The sequence below is a fragment of the Phaethon aethereus genome (genome assembly GCF_964289735.1).
Source record: "Phaethon aethereus genome assembly, chromosome: 20".
NCBI lineage: Eukaryota > Metazoa > Chordata > Aves > Phaethontiformes > Phaethontidae > Phaethon > Phaethon aethereus.
This window is the reverse complement of record NC_138596.1, coordinates 2,121,188-2,141,897: the sequence shown is the minus strand read 5'-3', so window position 1 is coordinate 2,141,897 and position 20,710 is coordinate 2,121,188. Positions and strand designations below refer to the sequence as shown.

The 20,710-nt window shown below is 51.4% G+C and overlaps 2 protein-coding genes across 2 annotated transcripts; one reads left to right on the top strand and one right to left on the bottom strand.

Annotated features, from left to right (window-relative positions):
• Nucleotides 1–4,489: 4,489 nt before the first annotated feature.
• ANAPC2 (anaphase promoting complex subunit 2) lies at nucleotides 4,490–16,027 on the bottom strand (the record flags this gene model as incomplete). The annotated part of the gene is made up of 13 exons (XM_082008854.1): nucleotides 4,490–4,813; nucleotides 5,582–5,817; nucleotides 6,175–6,304; nucleotides 8,385–8,588; nucleotides 9,168–9,243; nucleotides 9,995–10,136; nucleotides 10,282–10,463; nucleotides 10,547–10,664; nucleotides 11,183–11,302; nucleotides 11,438–11,612; nucleotides 13,885–14,017; nucleotides 14,518–15,140; nucleotides 15,944–16,027. 13 exons carry the CDS (start codon nucleotides 16,025–16,027, stop codon nucleotides 4,601–4,603), a joined length of 2,436 nt encoding a protein of 811 aa, XP_081864980.1. The 3' UTR covers nucleotides 4,490–4,600.
• Nucleotides 16,028–16,095: 68 nt separating this feature from the next.
• On the top strand, nucleotides 16,096–18,845 carry LOC309412060 (uncharacterized protein; the record flags this gene model as incomplete). The annotated part of the gene is made up of 3 exons (XM_082008855.1): nucleotides 16,096–16,147; nucleotides 16,228–16,427; nucleotides 18,454–18,845. The coding sequence occupies 3 exons, from the start codon at nucleotides 16,096–16,098 to the stop codon at nucleotides 18,580–18,582; spliced, it is 381 nt and encodes a 126-aa protein (XP_081864981.1). The 3' UTR covers nucleotides 18,583–18,845.
• Nucleotides 18,846–20,710: the final 1,865 nt, after the last annotated feature.

Genomic DNA, 20,710 nt, shown 5'->3' with positions numbered 1-20,710 from the left:
TGCGGCCCCAAAAAGGGAAGAACAGAAATATATAGTAAAATAATCTTTCCCACGGTGGGCGGCAGCCCAGGCGGGAGGTGGGAGCCACGGCCACGTGCAGGGTCCGGCCCCACAGCTGTGGTGGGGCGAAGGCAGCTGCGCTCCCCCCCATTCTTGGTCATTTCCAGACCCAGAAGTCCTTTTTCCACATACCGACCTGCCCTTTTTGCACCACCCCCGACTCCACGGCCACGTTAGCGATGGTTTGGGCTGCTGGGTGGGTTTTTTGGGTTGTGTTTGGGGTTTTTTTTCCTTTTATATCACCCACCTTGCGTTGATCTGCCCCAAATTTCTGCTGCTGCTCCAGCCCTTCGCTTCCGCAGGGTCCCTCCGCACCGTCAGCCCTCCTGCATCCGAAACCCGGCGCGGCAGCAAGAAGCGCGAGCAGCAGCAAGCTCAGCCTAAAGCCAGCAGCAGCTCAGTGGCTCCCCAGCCCGGTTCTGGTCCTCAGGCCACCGAGCTGAACCCCACGGTCTTCCCGATCTCACTTCTTAGCAAAAACTTCCAACCTTTGTAAGCAGCCCCGCTTTAACACGCCCGAAATAACCCAAACAGTTTATCCATGGGCCGGGGAACATCCCCTGTAGGGACACCGCATCCTGCTTGGGTTATCATGGCCCTTCTAAACAGTTTATAAATAGACCAAGGTAAATGAGGGCGATCACTCTTTTTGAAGGGAAGCGAGGATTTTGTATCTGATTTCTTTTTTTAAAGCTATTCAAGGAACGCTCCTAAACCCCTATTTAAATCCACTGCTTCTTTCTCCTCCAGCTGAGCTCTATCCCCACCTCACTAAAACAATTTTTAAAAAGGAAAAAAACAAAGAAAAATGGGTTTGGCAGCTTCACCCCCTCACGTGCCAGCCTCGGCAGCATTGCGGGGCTGCCGGGAAAGTCGCGGTCGTGCCGTGAAGCACCAGTCGGGCTCAGCGCCAGGGCGGCAACAAGATGGGTGCTGGGGCCGGCGTCGGGAGAGGGCAGGGACCAGCAGCACGCGCTGCTGCACCTGGGAGGCTTCGGGGTCACACTGCTTTGGAAAAAAAGTTGAAAATTGGGGGGAAAAAATGGATAATTTGGGAAATAATTTGAAAAGATGGAGAGCAGCAAGTGCCTGCAGCCGCTCCTCCTGCAGCGGGCAGCACAGTCACCTACGCAGCGTCCTGCATCGGTGTCCCCGCGATGCCACAAACATCGACTCGTTTCACAAGCCGCGATCAAAGTCACCGTAACGCTTTCCCACCTAGAGGAGCCTTCACAGAAAGGGTTTGTATCGTGCAACAAGGGCGTCTGTGAAACACCCCGGAGGAACTGAAGCCACTTCCAAGCACCTAAGGAGTAAGGAAGTGAGATTTCACATGCATTTTCAAGCTATAAATATTTTTTTCTTTCTTTCCTTTAGAAGTGGAAGTGATTTGCAAAGGCGAGGGACCTGGGACGGGGCTTTGCCTCAGCCAGCAGATGCAGCTCCAGCCTGAAGCAACGCGGCTGCACGGCAAATGGCACAGGGAAGAGCCTTTTTTTTTTCCCCATCTTTCTCTGTTCAAGCTGAAAAATTGCATTGCGAGTTTGTTTCAATTAATTTTAAGACTTTCACATTCCGTAAAAGCTGAAACGCTCGTTAAACCAGAGTTTTTCCTACTGTAACACTTTGAAATGACCACACTACGACTCAGCCAGTGGCTCTGGCTCAGCCATGCCGGGACCTCCTGTGGGGAGAAGCAGCAGCTCCGGGTGCCCTCAGCAGCGGTGACACTCACCCTCCAGCTCCAGGACAAACAAACTCATCACACCCCATGGACCCATCCCATGGGGCACCATCAGGGCAGCTGGGAAAAGTCCGGGCAGGAAAGACGCTCGTCCCGTGTCCTTCCCCGCTGCGACCTCCACAGCACCGCCATGGCTTTGGGCATGGCAGGGAGGGCTGGATGCATCCCTCATCACGGGGAGGCTGGGAGCGCTGCCGGGGACAGGGTGCGGCTTAGGACACGCTCGCCGCCCCGCAGCACCCTGCCTTGGTGGTGAGGAAGGACCACAGGAGGAATGTATCCACCTGCACCCCTACAGAAATAAATAAATATTGTTGCTTCTGTAAATTTTCCTGCATCTATAAGCAAAGCAGAACCAGCCCGGGCCTGGAGCCACTCACAGCGTGTTCCTTGCCCCAGCAGCCAGCCCTGGCTGCAAAGCTGGCGGTTCCTTTGATGTCGAAAGATCAAAAGGAGACGTTTCCCCGCCCCGTCGCGGCCGCAGCGCACCCAGACGTTCGATGGTCAGCCACGACGCCTGGAGCGGGACGTGCCGTGGCACACCCCGGGCAGCGCCGGCGCCCGCGGCTGGCAGACACTGACCGCTGCCCCGCAGCTGCCTACCTTTCCAGAGGCTTCCATGTGCTCAAACAGTTTTCTTTCCTGAAAAACTAAAACAAAACTAAACACAATAAAATAAGGGAAGCTGTGAAACACAGCCCTGGGGTTCTGCATCTGCAGCCCATAGAGGAAAGAGGTGTCCTCTAGGGATGTCCACACAACCTGCCCACATCTTGCTCCCTCTCGCCCTCCCAGGGCACGTGGGTTGTGGATGGAGCCCAGGCACTCGTGGGCTGCTTTGATTTATTCAGTGGCGGGTGAGGATCTAAGCAAGAGCTGAGCAAGGGCACGAGGAGCTGAGCAGCCTTTATGGGAACATGGAGGAGTCCCCAGGAGGTGTTTTCTGCAAGGGAAAATCCACCAGGAGCACCGAGCAGGCAGCAGGAACCTCCGCCTGGGGTTAAACGAGCTGCATGCAGTGCAACACGATTTTGTGCCTCTTGTCCTCGTCACGCGAGCCCCAGGTGCGGCTCCGAGGGACGTCCCCAGCCACATCCCATGCTGGGCACAGCAATGACGAGGCCAGTGCCGTGTCCTGGCCACCCCACCCAACCTCAAAGGACAACAGATCCAGCCGGGTGTCCTAGCAGGGTCTGGTGGGGCTCCTCACACATTCTCGCATGGATTTTCCTCCCTTGCCTGCTGTGATTTGGCATTAGCTGCTGTTCATCTTTCTTGGCTTTACCTGCAGTAATATCCTACACGTTCACAGATTGGGGTTTATTTAGTCATTACCAGAGGCCCTACAGCCCAAGAAACATTTTAAGCTTCAGAGTCGAACACGCCAACCAGCTCCTAGTGCCACACCACCACCAGCCTGGAGTAAAGTGCCACGGGGAAACACCACCACGTGCTCTCACCCGCAGAGAACACGTGAATGTGCACAAGGAGGGGATAAGCACCGTACTCCACTGCCTGTGGCTGCATGAAGGATGTCCACAGCGTGGGGCTTCTGGGCCTTCAGGCACTGAAAAACAAGGTTAAGTATTAAATACAGGTTGTTTTTTATGTCTCGCAAGTCTCCCTGGATGCACAGCCAGGGCTGCTCCAGTGTTTCAATGATGCCCTTTGGTGTCTCAACTCCAGCTTGCTGCAGTGCCCGCAGACTGGGATAGAGGATTCAGCAGAGGAGAGAAAAGACTCCCTGCACTGTGGAAACTCATTCTTTGCTCCACAGAAAGCAGATTTTTAGTAAAAGCCAGATTTCCCCAGCATATTCCTCCTAATGAGCAAAACCCACCCAAAAAGCAGGAAGCCTGAGTGCTATTAAGTGGATAGAGAATACAGTTCTGAAACCCACTGCTTGATTCCCAGGTTGGGGCCAGAGCTCAGGGATTATCCCACCCAATCTTGCCGATCTCAGCGCTGTCCCTAACGCTGGAGCACCAGGACGGTGCACCCTCGAGGGCAGCCACCATGGCGTTAGAAGGGGGACGTGTATTCGTGCCATAGTAAAGCAAACCTACCAGTGCCTGGATAATCCACTTATCCTCTGAGACTAAACAGCTTGCCCTGAAGAACTGCTACGTCTCATCCATCTAAAGCGTTCTTCATCCCACAATAAAATTATTCCACACAGTTTAAGAGTCCCAAAAAAAGGGTAAGCAGACCCTGGAGTCTTCCTCCCACATAAGCCAAAGGAGACAGCAGGAACACTTGCTTTTGTGTAGGGTCTTGCTCATCACAGTCAGCTGCAAGATGCTGCTTTAGCCACACAAAGAGACCCAGACAGCAGCTGGAGCCAACAGCCCCCCTCCCAAAACCTCCCAGGGCTACAGATGGAGACCCAATGAAAGGGGGACGGTGCCCAGCAGACGAGGGAGTTCCCTGCCTGCCCCTTCAGCGTGGGAAGGCTGATGCCAAGAGTGCTCTGCCAAGAGGAAAAGAAGAGTTGGTACCAGCTGAAAAAGGAGACTGCTGGTTTTTATTAACCACTGAAGCAGGCCCAGACACTCACGCATGGGAGGAAAAGCAACGTGGGGAGCAGGCCCAGTCCCAGAAGTTGTGGGGTGCATGGCCCAGGCTGCTGCTGAGCTGTCTCCATGTGGAAAAGGACACCCTTTGGGGGGAAGAGGGCATGGCAAACCCCCAGAGCAGAAGAACTACCCAGCAGGAGGTAGAGAGCTGGGTGGCACTCAGGCGGTGGGCACAGGCACAGAGAAGCGACGCAGAGGGGACAGCAGGGACACTTGCAGTCTAGTTGCAGTTCTTGGGCAGGCGATAGACGCCTCCGGAGTAGATGAGTTGCTGGTCCCGGACCTTTTTCTGGAGGAAACCCTGCAGCTCTTGTATATCGATTTCTGTAACCACTGGGCCTGTCATCACAAACATCTTCAGCATGCTGTGAATCCTCTCCAAGGACAGGCTCTCGAGGTTGGTCAGCATAGCCTGGATGTACGTCCAGAACAGCTGCAGAGGGGGACACATGAGCAACAGTAAACCACACTGACATCTATACCACGAAGAAAAGAGGTGCTTTAGCATCCCATATCCCAAAAGCAGAGCAGGGCTGTAGCTGGCAGTACGTTCTGCTCTCAGCTGTGAGCATGTGGTCTTTAAACAGGAAATATCCACGGAGAACATCAGGTGTTGGGACACACAGCTAGAAAGCAGGATTTGACATGCAGTACGTGCATGACCCTCAGTGGATAAACACCAGTATGACACCTCTGTGCTGCACAGTGGCACAACACACACACAACTTGACATACGGGCAGGAAAAGCACTGGAAGTCTCTAGGAACCACAACACAGGGAAGGCAAGGGTCCAGCTCTAAGTGCTGGGTAAGCCTTTTTGGCAGTGTAAGTGCCAAAAAGCGCTGCTTGGGTGAATCCAAGTAAGTTCTGAGTACTTTAAAATATGAAATCATGTCTCAGACTTTTTCTTTTTTTAAACTGAAAAAACACATTTAGAGGTGACCAACTGGCTGCCTGGCTCAGCAGTCGGGCACTTTTCTGGAGGGAAGACTGCGATCCAGCACCTGCACCAGCGAGCATTAACCAAGAGATACCTACTTCAAAAACCCCTCATGCTGGACTTAGCCACTTGCAGTGGAAAATGCAAATGCAAAGTGCAAAGCGAATCCATCATCTTAATCAGATTGCCCAAAACCAAAAGCAAGGGATGTTTGCATCGTCCTGCCAGCTTTGCAAGCAGATGAGACACACGGACGGGTACCTGCAGCTCTTCCTCTTTCTGGTCAGCCTGCGACGCCATGGCAGAGTCCCCCTCCTCATCACTGTCTATCAGAACAACCTTCTCCACCTGGTCCTTCTGCTCCTCCTCAATCACAGTGAAGGTGCCTTGGGGATCTTCACGCAGGACACCCTGCTGCAGCCACAGCGTCATCTTCCGCTTCAGCGATGTCAGGGGCACCTTGAGCACTTCACTCAGCTCTGTCAGTGTCCACGTACCTGGCACAGACCACGGATATCAGGGAAAAGCACAGGACACCTGCCCACCTCCAGCATGCCAGGACTTAATAAGAGGATGAGGAAGGCTGGGGAGCCACTACCAGGAGCAAGCAGTGGTGTGCAGCAACTGCCCGAAAGCAGACTGGGTGCTGAGCCGTGGTCCTGCTGGGTGCTGTCTCCTAGGAGAGCTGGAGACCGGGCTGAGCCCCGTGGTAGACCCACGGCCATGAACCAGGTCTTGGTCCTGCTGCCAGAGCTCTCAGAGCCTTCGGCCACCTGAGCAACGTGGCCTTTCCCACCCACCCACGGGAAGTGCACAGACATGGGTGGTAACGCTGCCTCTGCCACGGCACTCACTCTTGGTCTGGAAGTGCAGGATGATGGCGGCATGCACAGGAGAGACGGACAGGGAAAGGGTGCGATCTGCCAGCTCCACATCCAAGCTCACCAGGCCCAGGTGGTACTTCCAGTTCAGGGTCCTCATGGCCTGGAAAAGGAGGAAGCAGCTGCTCACAGCAGATCTTCTAACAGGAACCCCTAAGTGCTGCAAACGCCCGTCTACCACCAGGGCCAGCTGCGCTACATACACTTCTACCAGACACAAAAGCTGCTCCCCTCCTCACGAGTCGCCCAGCACTGCCACCACCCAGCCATTCCCTGGCCCCTCATGGGAAACAGCCTCCTCAGCACAAGTTGTTGTTCAGCCCTTGCCCAAGACCAGTGCCCCTCTCCTGTCTGAAAGCCAGCCACTCAGCTCTCTGGTAGGGTAAGCACAGGTTGAGGAAACACTGGAAGACCAAGTGGGCCCCTCAGGACAAACTCCTATGCGAAAATACTCATCTGAGGCAGGACTTTCTCAAAAGAGAAGTGATCTCTTCTGACACTGATGTGAAAAGAGTGCTGCTTGCTTTGAATACTGAGGATGCTCAAGGATGCTGCTCCCTCCTTGCATCTCCTCCTGCATCCGCTCCTAACTAATTTTTTGTGGGCACAGAAGTCATCTGCTACAGCAGGAGAAGAGACAGGGTCTACAGCTATGAGCTTCCCAGCCTCATGGCATGTACCACCTGGTGTGTAAGAACAAGTTCAAGAAAGGATAAAGAAAACCAAGCGTGAAGTGGGGTCAGAGCACAAGTGGACAGGCAAAGAGGAACATCTGCATGAGACACCAAATTATGTTCGTGCTGGCTGCAAAGAACCACCTGTGTGTGCACACAGACACTACACTGGCATGGCAGCTAGATCTGAACCATCCATGCTCATTCATCACTCCACCAGATAAGAAGCTGCAAGATGAGAAAGCCAGGACCAGAGTTCTGGAAGTGACCTGGATCTCTCCTTGACTTCCAAACAGATGCTCCTGCTTCCAACCCATTCTGTATGTGCAGAGCAAGATGCTCCTCAGCCTTCTCTAACTGCCATGATCAAGTGCCTGGAGAACAGAAGAATACTGCACGGTTGCTTGTGTTTGGTATGCATGTGCCTCTTCCTCCTTTCTGTGCTGTTTATAAAGGCATGGATTCAGTCTGAGCCACAGTCAAACTGACCGAAAATGCTTGCACCTGAACTGCCTAACATGGAGTCCAGCGACCCTCCAGAAATGAATGAAACAACCCAGGAGAGACCACAGACAGAAGCGGAAGCAACACTCATCTAATTCCAGATTGAAAGCGAATCTTAAAATGAGACCATGTTAAAAGAACTGCTTTTCAACAGGACAAACAGGGGAGGAAAGTGCCAAAGCACTGAAGAAGAGGGGCCCAACAGGGACAGGATGTCATTCTTACTACTATAGAACTTCAGACAAGCTTAGACCAGACTTAGATGCCAAGAACTTCCACCTCAGTATCCATTTAACTAACAAACATTGGCACATTTTAGAAAACTCTCTTCCCTAACTGCAGTCTGGGACTGGAACATCTCTCCTATGAGGAAAGGCTGAGAGACCTGGGGCTGTTTAGTCTGGAGAAGAGAAGGCTGAGAGGGGACCTTATCAGTGTCTATAAATATCTGCAGGGTGGCTGTCAGGAGGATGGAGCCAGTCTCTTTTCAGTGGTGCACAGTGATAGGAGGAGGGGCAATGGGCACAAACTGCAGCACAGGAAGTTCCACCTCAACATGAGGAAAAACTTCTTTACTGTGAGAGTGACGGAGCACTGGAACAGACTGCCCAGAGAGGCTGTGGAGTCTCCTTCTCTGGAGACCTTCAAAACCCAACTGGACGCGTTCCTGTGCAACCTGCCCTAGGTGATCCTGCCTTGGCACGGGGGTTGGACCAGATGATATTCAGAGATCCCTTCCAACCCCCACCATCCTGTGATTCTGTGAATCACTACTGCAACTCAGGCACTCCATGAAGAGGTAAGTCATTCTTTCAGCAACAATTAACCTAGCACAGCTTCTAACCCTGATTCAAAGCTGAAGGACTTTCTAATTCCACTGTAACAGTGTGTGTGTAGTAGCAGTTAAAATTCAAGGGAAGTTAAAGGGGACTTTCCAAAAACCATGCTATATAACAAAGTCTGTACATCATACACCTTTTCTAAGGAGGGTAAAGGTTGCCTCACCTTTAATTTCTCATACTTCTTAGAATAGGCTTCCATGGCTTCCTTGACCTGCTCTGGAAGCTCTAGCTTCTCCTCTTTCAGTGGCGGCCAGAACTCACTAGACAGAATAACGGCAACAAGGCTGAATGGTGGCCTCTCCTCCTCTGGGAGCTTTTCTTCCTCATCACGGATGTTGGCATTGATGCGTCGCGAGTCAGCCATATCCTGGAAAAGGCAGAGGAAGCTAAGGCAGCTCCTTCTCTTCCAAGTCAGTGCTAACCCTTAGAAGCTTAAACAGGGTGACTAACGTTGTCTCCAAATGATGATGGGGACATTGGAAAGGACATGATCATTTGTGTCTACTAGCCACTAAGGAAGTCTGCTATATTCTCAGAAACATTTGTGGGGAGGTTGCAGAAGGGCTTACAGCTCAGCACTAGCCTACGCTGGAGTCCCTCCGGACTTACCTTCTTCCCACAGTGCTCCAAGTGAATTAAACTCCAGAGTCCCAACCCTAGAGGAGCTGGAAGAGCCCAGCTCTTCAATGCCAGAACACTGTATTGCAGGAAGGGCAGGAGAGACAACAGCACCAGAGCAACCATCTTGCAGAATCAATAACCCAACCCACAGGGCTTAAAAAAAGACATGATTTTGAATGCACTTCTGCCCGTCACAAATCAGCCACCTCGCTGGGATTCTGGGAACCCCACTTTCCTAAAAGACCCTTTTTATGTCGCTCCTCAAGTCCCTCCCCTTCCCCAATGAGCTCAAACACTCAGGACTTGAATTTAGAAAAAAAGTTACTTTTAACATGACTTCACAATAGTGCATCTGAGCTTCGCCAAACCGCAGCTTCAGCAGCTCCACGTTGCGGATTTCCCTGACAAGAGAAACAACGGATCAGACACAGGTCCTTCAGACTGGGCTGGCCTGGCCTCCACCCCTTGCAACACAGCCAAAAAATCTGGTCCCTGGCACAAGGGTGCTCTTCCTAGGAAGCCTTCCAAGGCACGTTATGTGAGCAGGACACATCCTAGCATCCAGGTGCGGAACAGTCACATCCTCCGTATGCCAGCAGCTTTTTGAAGACCTTCCCATGCCTTTCATTTGGACGAGCACAGCACCTAGCCATCCCCCTTGACGACACCGTGCAAGCTCAGCATTTGGTGAGCCACTCGCCTGAGACTGCCCATCCCAGACGTGGCTCACACTAGCTGCATTTCACTGAAAGGAAAACCACTGCCATTGTCAAATCAAGCGACATAGCTGGCTTGCAACAGAGGTTTCCTGATGCTTCATCCCTTCTTACTTTGACACTTTCTGTTGACCTTAAGCAGCCTGTGCAGGCTGTGAGGACCAGCAGAACATGTGGGATGGAGCTAAGAGGATGTTGGTGGCCTCCAGTTTCCTACATTCTGCCCTATTAGTGCAAGCCAAGGGTAGGACTGAGCAGGAAGCAGCCCGAGAATAAGTGAGAGCATGAAATTCTAGATGCAAACCCAGAGCTGCAGAGGAAATGGCCAAAGACATTCCTGGCTCCAGAAACAGCTGTTCATAGGACTGAGTCTGAAGGACACCTTTATCAGGTGATTTTACCTGCAAAGCCCTGGGGTTGGGCATTTGGACCTCACCTCTCAGCACTGTAGTTGAATTGATGTAGTAGCCGGTCAGCCAGAAGCGTGCGGTATTCATTGATAAACAGGTCCTTGCTGCCATAGATGCTCACCAGCAGACTAATGATGTCTGAGGACCGACGTTTGGAACTTGATTTTCCTAGTGAAATCCAGCAGACCACAGTGCAAGTTTAAGAGAGACCTGCCCCAGCTCAGCTCTAAAGGACTGGCAGATGAGCTGCTCAAGACTACAGGCCACTGGGGAAAAGCAGCGGGCTGCCAGGACTTCTGGTCTGGCATCTAACCTGGATCTGCATCAACCGGGTCAGGAACCCAGTCCCCCGGTTCTGAGATGTCATCATCACTCTCTTGGCCATTCTCCAGCGTCACTGGGTCAGCTTTCGAGAGCTCGTTTGCAAGATCACCGGAGCCCTCAGCATCACCCGTGAGACCGGCCACAATCTGCCGCACTGTGTCTTCCCGAGTCCTGCCAACAGGCAAGAGAAACAGAGCAAGTGAAGGGAACGGGAGGGAGAGGGGATGCGTAAGGCTGCCCCGCAAGCCTCTTACCTCAGATACTTCCTGATGGGCTCACAGGCGACCTCCAGGATAACCATGGAGGGGTCAAGCTCCCGCAAGGCCTTGATGGCCGAGATATAGAGAGTGATGATGTCGGATGTGTTGACTCCTACAGGAGAGGGGCAGAGGGAGTCAGAGTCCCACAGCACAGACTAACAGCTTGGATGCAAGGAGCTTGGATGCTCCAAGCCCTCTGTTCAATCTATGGAGCTGGAGGCAAAGGGCTTGCTGCCCTACTGCCCCAGCCAAAGGGAGAGATCGGATCCGTACGTCTCTGAAACCAGTAGCAACTACAAACGCGGGCTCATAGACTACTATAAACCAGCTGAGCCCAGACTGTGTGTTAGGAGCTCAGACCACACACAGCAGAGAAACCTTTACTTACCTGGACCAAAGCTAAACTTCTAGCTCAGCTCCTCACCATACTGGAAAAATGAGGCAAAAAGAAGCTAGGATATAATCAGCTACTGCTGCCCATGCACACTCCAACACAGAGAGCACACGATGCGCACAGCCTGGTTGCCTCTCAGTCATCAAAAGTGGAATGAGATGATGGCTCCCAGCAGATCCCCACTCATGCCCAGGCTCCTTACAGTGTTGTAACATACATGGCGATGAAAAACCCACCAGGATGCAGAAGTCGCATTTCCAGAGCACTTTTCAGGGAGCTGAGGAGCTGCTGCCTCTGATTAGTCCTTTCCAGGCAGAACTTGAGGTCCTCCACAGCCGGCTTTGACTCTGGGAAATCTAAAGACTAAGCAGTGATTAGAAACAATGCCATGCTCCACGGGAAGGCAAGAGGAGACAGCGTGGCACATCAGGAGATGAAGACAGCTCAATCCGAGCCCAAGAGTGAATCAACACTGAATGGGTTACACCTACCTCGAATAATGCTGAATAGCTCTTCAATGCGCATGCTGGCGTAGATGCGGTAGAAGAACCTTTGGACGTGGCACCGCCAGCGCTTCAAGGTGCTGCTAGCTTCTGGAGAGGAACGTGCCAAAGGACCATCTTGCAGAAAAACTCTGCTGAGCCAGCCAATCACTTTCTCAATCCACTGCACAGGGAGAGGGAGAGCACAGAGATGATGAACTCCAGGGCTGGATGCACAACCACGTCCCACGCTTACCCCATCACCAGCCGTTACCAGAGGAAGCAAAAATGAGCAGCCAGCCAAGGGCAGCATTACCTCCAGCTGCTCTCCAAATGCACCCAGCCTGGGTTATAGCCAGGGAAAACCTAGCTGAAAGAATATGAACGTTAACTAAAGGTACAGGATATAGGCTATGCAGATGTGTATGAGAAGACATACTGTGCATAGGTGCTGGGCTCCAAAAAGGATAGGGTATATTCAAAACTTGCAGACTATTCTATTCTTGCAGAATTCCATACCATTCAATACGTGCAGAACTATTCTCTTTATGAGAATATGAACAAACTGCCCATGACACCATCCTTGGCCCAAAATTTCTATGATTCCTGAAATCAATCAAGAGCAAGCAATCCATCCCACGGACTCACAGACATACTCTTGATAACAAAACTCAGGCACTTTAAACCAAGACCTCAAATACCAGCCTAGCCACCAAATAATAAAATAAAAACCTGAACACAGACCATCAGAAGGTTAATTTTTACATTTGAGATTTAGTTTTCTACAGAGAAGTGTTTAATTGTCAAACTTCAAAGGTATTCAACTACAATATCCAGATATTCAAAAGAAATGCTTTTTTCAAATTTCCCCTTTAAGCTGGCAAATGTGTGGTACTTCCTGGGATAGTAATTGAGTACTAATAGCTACTAGATATTAACAATTTTTGATAACCAGATTCCAACAGCCTGAAACAAAAATGCTAAGTCAAGGTCTGGTTTGCTGATGTTAATTTTTAATTATCTACTTGACTGAGGAAACACTGAAGAAATGCTCAAGTTCTGCTAATTACAAGGCAGGATGAACCTGAGAACTATAGAACACTTGAGCATCGATCTGGGCAAAACTGTGGAAAAGCTGATAAAGAATTCTCCTACAGGACAAAAGGAAAGGACTATAACTGGTGCAAAGCAACTCAATTTTAAGGAAAACAATTATTATCAAACCAACCCATCCTTCCCCATGAATTTATCTTCTCTGAGTGCCCTGTTACAGCCTGATTAGTGACCGACACTACAGGCTGCTGCTGGTGTGTCTGAAAAGGGGGTTTGCTGTCAGCAGCTGTACTTTTAGCAAGCTGCTTCTCAGTCTTCTCCTATTTTACCTTTAGCTTGCCAGGCTTGTGCTTTTTCTCTTCTTTTGAAATATCTTCCCAATTTGGATACCACTTCTACTTTTTTTTTTTTTTTTAAATTGTCCCTTCCTAATTCTGACATGCTCCAATATTCTGCGGCCAAACACACTGGCCTTTCTGAAGAGGGGGTAGCAAGGGGACTTTCTGCAACGTCTGACAAGTGGAATGCAGTTGCATTTTCTCTGGTGCCCTTAAAATGTCCTTAAACAATCGTCAGGTCACCCAAAAGCATTTCACACTAGGTCCAATGAAGAAAGTGTTGCGCAGCAACTAAAGGGAAGTAAATACAAAATGACTGCCCACATTTGCAGACAACAAGAAAGGCCAGCATGGCAAACAGCAAGGAAACTAGGACAACCACTGAGAGAAGTCTGGTTTGCATGGCAACCTGACTTCACGCATTGTTCTTCAACACAGGCAACGGCAAGGTCATGCATCGAGGAATAAAGAGCGTAGAGCTGGGACTGTATCCCAGAAGAGCCATAACCCAGAGAAGAATTTCATTTTAAGGTAATACTAGATAAACAGCCCAACACAAATGTGGTTTAAAGTAGCAGGAAAACAGCTGGGTAGGATTTTAATTCTATATGTGGCCCACTGGTGAGATCAATACCAGCATATCACCTCCCATCTTCGCTTCCTATTTTAAAGGGATGCTGAAAAATTGGAAAGAAGAAAGAAAACAGCCACACAGATTCAAATTATGAGCCCACCTCACAGAGGGAGGGTTCTCTGCAGGCTGGGTGGCACTACATGTTCTTGTAGTTTGTAAAACGGAACCACAGAAATTCTCTCATTACTACAGCCATCACCAGGTGAAATACAACAGTCCATTAGGCACAGGCCAGAGCAAACCTTCCCCTGTGGCATTAAATCAAAATGGGGCATTTTAACCACCTCTTCTGCCAGGGATGGTGGGAGTCACAGCCCAGGACAAGGTGTTTTCAGGTGGAACCTGCTTTTAGCCTGAGCTGCTAAACCAGTAATGGGGGCAGCTGCACATCTCCAAAGGAAGGGCCCTCGCTGCCCGCATGCCTGCCTTACCTCCTGGAACTCATTCAGGAAGGAGTGCTCGTACTCCCCCCTGCATCGTTGCTCCATCCTCTCCTCTATCATCCGGTGCAAGATGGTCGTGACAGCATCGGCGCTCACTCTCTCCAGCAAATTCAGCCGGTGGCTACAGACACAGACAGTGACTTGATTCAGAGCGTATGGAAGCAAAGGCACAAGCAAATAAAGAAAATCTAACTATCTGAAGGCACCTTCCTCCCTCTGTGGTCCACAGATGCAGACATAACTCTTAGTTTAAATGCTGCAATAGCCACATGTGCTACATATATAACACATGACACTACTGCTATCCCATCTTCCTTAAACGTTATTTTCTAGCCATCAAAAGATTTTTCATTTAGAAGAGTGTGCTGCTTTGTGGACAGAAGGCCTTAGAGCAAGAGGAAGATATTCGCATGTCCAGGGAGAGGAACCTTCTGTCTAAAGATCTGCTCTAGTTCAACAACCAGCTGCAGAAACCCTGTGTCAAGTTCTCTAGCCAGTACTATGACACAGCCTGACCTCACACGTAACTCCTCCTGTTTTCAGATATCAAGAAAACCTGCTGCTGCTCCCCAGCCGGATCATCTGTTTTGGGTGACAGCCACCACCCCGTAACCTACGTACAGAATGTCATTGAGCTGCTGAAACTGCTCCATGGCTTTGGGACACCAACACTGCTCCCTCTTGCTGCTGCAGCCTGCGCACAGCAGGCTCTCTCCTCCGCCCTCCTCCGTGTCGCTCTCCTGCTCAGTCTCACTCATGCTGCTCTCGCACTCGTTCATTCCATCTTCTCCTTTCTTCCACTGCCGCATGTATATCCTGAAAGTGCGGCTGTAGAACTGCTGGATCATTTCCTGGAAGGACTTGGTAGTGGAGAAAAAAAGGATAGCTTTGAACATGGTGTAGACCTTTTCTTGTAGCACCTGAGCGCCTGTCCCCAGGAGCAAGCCTGCCTTGGTCCACCTCTCCAGAAGTTCCAGGCTGTTCAGGTAGGGGTCCAGGCGGCACTTGAGAAGACAAAACGCGTCCAGAAGGAGCGAGGAGCACTGGGGCTCCTCAGCTGTGTTTTCATACTGGCCAATGCAGTTCCAGAACTCGGGAGCTATATTCGCCTGAAGGTCCGTCTGCAGCACCTCAATGAACCACTCCTCCACGATCGAATGCAAGTCGTAACACCGCAGCACGTCCAGGGCTGCCCGCAGGTCAGCATCCTTCAGCGGCCCCACAGCTTCAGACCTTGGAGCTGCCTGAAAAACAGAGGGGATACCAAGTCAAGCACACAAAAAGCCTTCTCTAGGAGGGTCTGCGGTAGAAGAGACAGCTCCTCTCAAAGAATGGGGATCAAATGCACAAGGACTCTGCCGTCAAACAGCACCAGGCGGATACCATCCCTCCATGGGGAGCCGCGGGGGCCTCAGCCTGCGGCTGGAAGCCAGGTGCCCACCTCCCAGGCCTAACACCCGAACACCGGCCACTGCCGTCGCTGCTGGCAGCTGCTGCAGGACCCAAGGCTGGCTGGGATGTGGTTCTTGAGAGGCACCAGGAGGGTGACAGGAGGGTCACGAGCCCCTCTGGGGTCCCCAAAACGCCAGGCTGCAGGGCACAACCTTCCTCGGCTGACGTTAGCTCCCTCGGAGAGCGACCAGCAAGCAGAGCCGCAGCGATGCCCGTTTTCCTGGCCGCTGTGACAAGGGAGAGGACGACGACCGGATCCCCACGGCCCTTCCCAGACACAAGCCGCCGCACCGCCAGACCCCCCCGTTCCCCTCTTCCCCCGCCGCCAGCTCCAGGCGCTTCTCCCGCCTGACCCGCCGCGGCGACGAAAACCAGCCCCAACGGGACCGGCCAAGCCGGGGGACGAGCCTGCGGCCACCCCGGGGGCGGCGGAGCGGGAGGCCGGCGGGCTCGACACCGACAAGGGCCCAGAGCGCCCAGGGCGGCGGCGTGAAGCGAGCGGCGCGTCCGCCCCCGGGCCCCCGCCCGCCTTCCCGCCCCGCGGGCCCGGCGCCGCCGCAGCCCCCCGCCCGCCGGCCCGGCCGCCGCCGCTCACCAGCCCCAGGGCGGCGGACGGCACCAGGGCCGTGCTGAGCGTGTGCCAGGCGGCCGACAGCCCCGCGCCCGCCGGCGGCTCCATGCGGGCCGCGCCGCAGGAAGAGGCGGAGCGCGGCGGGACGTTGGGCAGGGCCGGGCCGGGCCGGGGCGATGAGCGGGCCGGGGGCTGCGCTGCGGGGCTACAACGCGGCGCTGCAGGAGGGTGAGCGGGGCCGGGGCCGGGGCCGGCGGCGCGGCCGGGGCTGATGGAGCCGGGGCTCACGGGGCCGTGCCGCCGCGCAGGACTGGGGGAGCTGCGCGCCCGGCGGGAGGAGCTGAGCGAGCGGATCCGGGAGGAGGAGGCGGAGCGCAGCCGGCTGCAGCGCCGGCTCTGGGCGCTGACCGAGCGGCTGGCCCGCACCGGCGAGAGCTTGGCTCGGCACCTGGCCGCCCGCGGCGAGCTCGACAGGACCATCGCCGAGACCGAGGCGGCCTACAGCAAGGTACCCGCTACGGCAAGGACCCCCGCGCCCTGCCGCCGCCCGGGACGGGGCCTCCGGCACAGGCAGCCCGCCTTAACGGGGCGGCTTGGGCTGGGTTTGGTGCTGCGCTGTCCGAGCGCGGGGAAGCGAAGGGCGGCGGTGCCGAAGGGGCCTCGCCCCGCCTGCGGCCGTGGAGCCGGCAGCGCTGCCGGGCGGGCAGCGAGCCCCGCGGAGCCGCCGGCCGCGCCCGGGAAGTGTAACAGGGCCTCAGGGCGAGGGGAGCAGAACCGCAGGTGCAGCTAAAGCATGTTGTCAAAATACATCAAAATGTTCCTTGGTAATGGACCCCGAAAAAAGCCCGGCCATCTCACACCCCATCACACCCACACTCTGGGGGAACCAGACACACTGACCCAGCAGACCGTGAATTCACACAGGGAACAAGCAGCTGATGACAGAGCCGTTGACCTACCAGACACTCTTTTCGCCCAATGTCATTTCTTCCATCTTTAACAGAACAATGTCATTGAAAGAGTTGAAATGCTGGACCAGTAAATGGGGGAAGGAAGCAAACGGTGCAAGGGCTGTTACTGGTTTTTTGGTTCCTGGGATGGCTTTACCCTTTCACTTTTCCTAGATTTTAAACTCTGCTACGCAGGGACTGCTTGATCCTGCTGTGTAGGGTAACAGCTGAATTACACACCCATCAGCTTTTTAAAAAAATAAAAGGATCCTTCCAGCCTGCTTTCAGATAAGCAATGATCTTCCCTCTGTTGGTAACAAGGAGCTGTTTGGTTCAAAAGCTAGTTGTAGCTATTAGCTACAGCCTAAATTCTTTTCCCTTTTGTTTTTTGAATGTGATCAACCACTCTGTATCACATCTTCTTCATCACCCAAAGCCAGTACTTTCGTCTAACAATTACATCTCAGATAAAGCTGGAGCTATTTTCTCAATCTACTTCAAGATCTAATAGGTTGCCCCAAACGGGGCAACACATAAAAATTTAACAGCTTAGAAACTCAGTGGTAAAGCTATGTGAACAAACACCACCTTTTAAAAGAAACCTTCCCTGAGATACAAGTCACAACCCCCCAACCTACAAATGAATTCATGTTTATTGAAATCAAAACAGTCACAGTAGGTAAAAAGCAGAGGTGGTCAGGAGAGGGAACGCAGCCATCCTGCGAACAGAAACTAGTAACAAAGTTCCTTTCCTGTGGATGTCTGTCTCGTCTGTAATCGCACTCCTTGCCCTTCCCCAGTCGCAGGACTCCACCTTCTTCCACGGATAAGCTGGCAAGATCGCACCAACATGTTCTACCAGTGTCTCGTCCTGTGGGGCACTTACCTTCATCTCTTCTCTGACCACTTAGTGATTTCCACAAGTTCACTGGAACGTAAATGATCTTGGGGACTACAACCCTACTATCCCATTTTGTTACAATTGTCCACCACGTTAAAACTAAAACGGTGAGATGGACAGGCAGCAAGATCTAAACCTGTTGTAGCCTTGCTTCCTAGAGCATAATAAATGGGAATGTTAAATTACGTACAAAATAAGCTAAAAATAGGAGAAAACAAATAAAAGGAAAGATTTAGTCTGACTTAAAGTCATTGTGGAGTTGAGTTAGTCTTCAAGCAAGAAACATAAAGCGTGCAGTTTTAGCAGTGGAAGACAGTTGAAACTGGGTCAGCTGAGCACAATTTAATACTGATCTAAAGCCCAGGTATCAACATCTCCCTTGGGGAAAAAAAAAAAAATCCAACTAAAGTTCACCCCACAGCCTGCTTCAGGAAGTTCTCTGCCTCATGCTCCAAGACAAATAAATTGCTTAAGGTGTTTTGTGTTCAGAATATGGGCACAAACCAGAGAAATTCCTCCACAGATATTCCCGCAGTGAGCTAGGACGATATGTCACCGAGAATTAGATATCATAAGGGCTGGAGAATCCCTCTTGCAAGGTAGATCAGTGGAATTCAAAGGGAACTCATAAGAGAAAACAGTTAGTTTATGTAAAAATATGCTATTGTTTATCTCTTTCCTAGATTCTGGAGAGTTCTCAGACATTGCTAGATGTCCTGAAAGGAGAAATTGGAAATGCTGGTAAAGCCAGTGAGCCACAAAGCACTTCAGAAGAAAAAGAAAAACAAGCACATGGACAAAAGCATTCCTAAACTTGTTCTTCAACCTGGGAAAGTCCTGTTGGTCTGGGACAGCTGCTGTTTTGGTACAAGGATGCCACACATTTAATAAAAGTCTTTGTTTTGCCCAAGTACATTTTCCTTTAAGATGCACTTTGGTATTGGAGATCTACTAAAGTTAAATGCTAGAGATCAGGGTAGGCATCCTACCAAAAAATACCCTTTATTTTGAGCACAGCGATACTGAAGCATATCCCAGGAGGTGGCTTACCAGCTACTGCCCTCAAAACAGCACCCACCTCGCTTTGCCAAGAACAAGCTGAGAGTTCATCTGGTACAGACAAGGATTAGAGTACAAAGCCGGGAAGTGCAAAGGCAGCACTTGGCGAGGTACAAATCACAGCTACAAGGTAGAGCAGGCAAACTGGAAGAAGGAGTAGAGAAGTCAGCAGCACACCAGGGCACCACGTGCTCCTCTCAAGAAGAACACTCTGCACTCCCACACCTCCACTGAGCCTGCCCTAGCCAGAGAAGTTTGAGGCACAGAGCTAATTCACTGAGAACAGGACGCAGAATACCAGAGCAGCACTTCAGTTGGCTGAAGTCAGTGGAACAAGCTGCAGGATATTGTTGGCTTCAGCATTCCTCATTGAGCCACAGCAGAACCAAGTCAGGACTTGTTCAGACACCTTATCCCTAACATTAATTGCAAGCAGCTTTTGCTTCAACACCTGCAGGTTTTTTAAGTTGCAAATCTAGAGATAGAGCTGCCTTAAACTGGCATGACCTTTTCCACAGTGCAAGATGCTCAACGGGACCTTTTCTGCTAGAAAAGCTGTGCATAACCTTTTCTTCAATCTTAGTCCCTGATCTCCTGTGGCTGTGTGTACAGCTACTGGCTGTGGGCACTGCTCAGTGTTTATTTCCACATACCTTACTCATCCCTTAAATCTAGCAGTTGCTAGCAGTTCTGCTCTTTTCCTCGTTCTACCCCAGTCTCAGCATCTTGTCCTGAAGTATTCTGGTAATGGGAGAAGCCTTAGCACATGGGATTCACCGCTCTTTCTGCTGTACTTGCGTGATGTCACAGGCAGATGTGCTGCCAGCCTCACACTGCTCCTGGGAGGTCACGGAGGGAGCAGATCTCAAGTTAGCTTGAAAAGCACAAGCCTCAGAAGTACCAGGTGGTGGAAAGTCTTCCTCTGGCCCCTCCAGCCAACAACTAACAAGCTGCTGAGGTTTTGGTTTTGGTTTTTTTTTTGCATATCTTTCCAGAAATATTTAGGCACCCAGGGCAGACAAGAACAGCTAGAAGTAGGTGTGTCCTAACATTCAGTCCTGACCATATTCTTCAGCAGAACAACCTTCCTCCTGCTGCTACAATATACACCGAAACAAGTGCAAGGTATGCAGAGCATTTTGACTTCATAGACCAGTGTCAGCCTGACTAGACATTTGTTGTCTATTATATATAGACAAACCAATAAAAGTATCAAATTTAATCAAAGATACCAGCCTGTTCCTTTGGATAAAGCCACATAGTGGGGTACCACTCATTTCATAAAGCCCAACGAGGCCGTATCTAGTCCAACTGCGTCTCTTTTAATCCCAGAAGTACATATCACATTAGCAGCAGTGTTCCATCTTTTCCAGAGTGCAATTTTGACCCTGAGTTTACAGTAGTAGAAAACTTAAATGGAAGAGTCTAGCAGATGCCTTTGCATATTGGCTGCATTAAACAATTACAATAGAACTATAAAAATCCTAGAAAAAATATCATATTCCTTGTTCAAGTTCTAGCAGAAGGAGTGAAATGGCCCTGCTGTGCTTTGCATTAGAGGAGCAGAGCAAGCATGGCTAGAAGTAAGCCTCCCCACCAACCAAGACAGAGAAATCTTGGGCCTGGCCCCGTTACATGCTGGGAAAAAAGCAACAAGAGGAACCAGCAAAGTGAAGCACAATCAGCAGTTATTAGAGGCTGGACGCCAGAGTTGCATATGGACAGATCAAAGCTACAGACAACGTCTGTGAATCTTCAAGAGGTTCAAGCCAGTCTGGACACTTCTTTACAGATCAGTGCAAAAATGACACCTAAAGCTAAAGGCATTTATTTCCCTTCCCATTCCTCACACAGTGTGTTCGGCTTCCTTCACAAGAACAT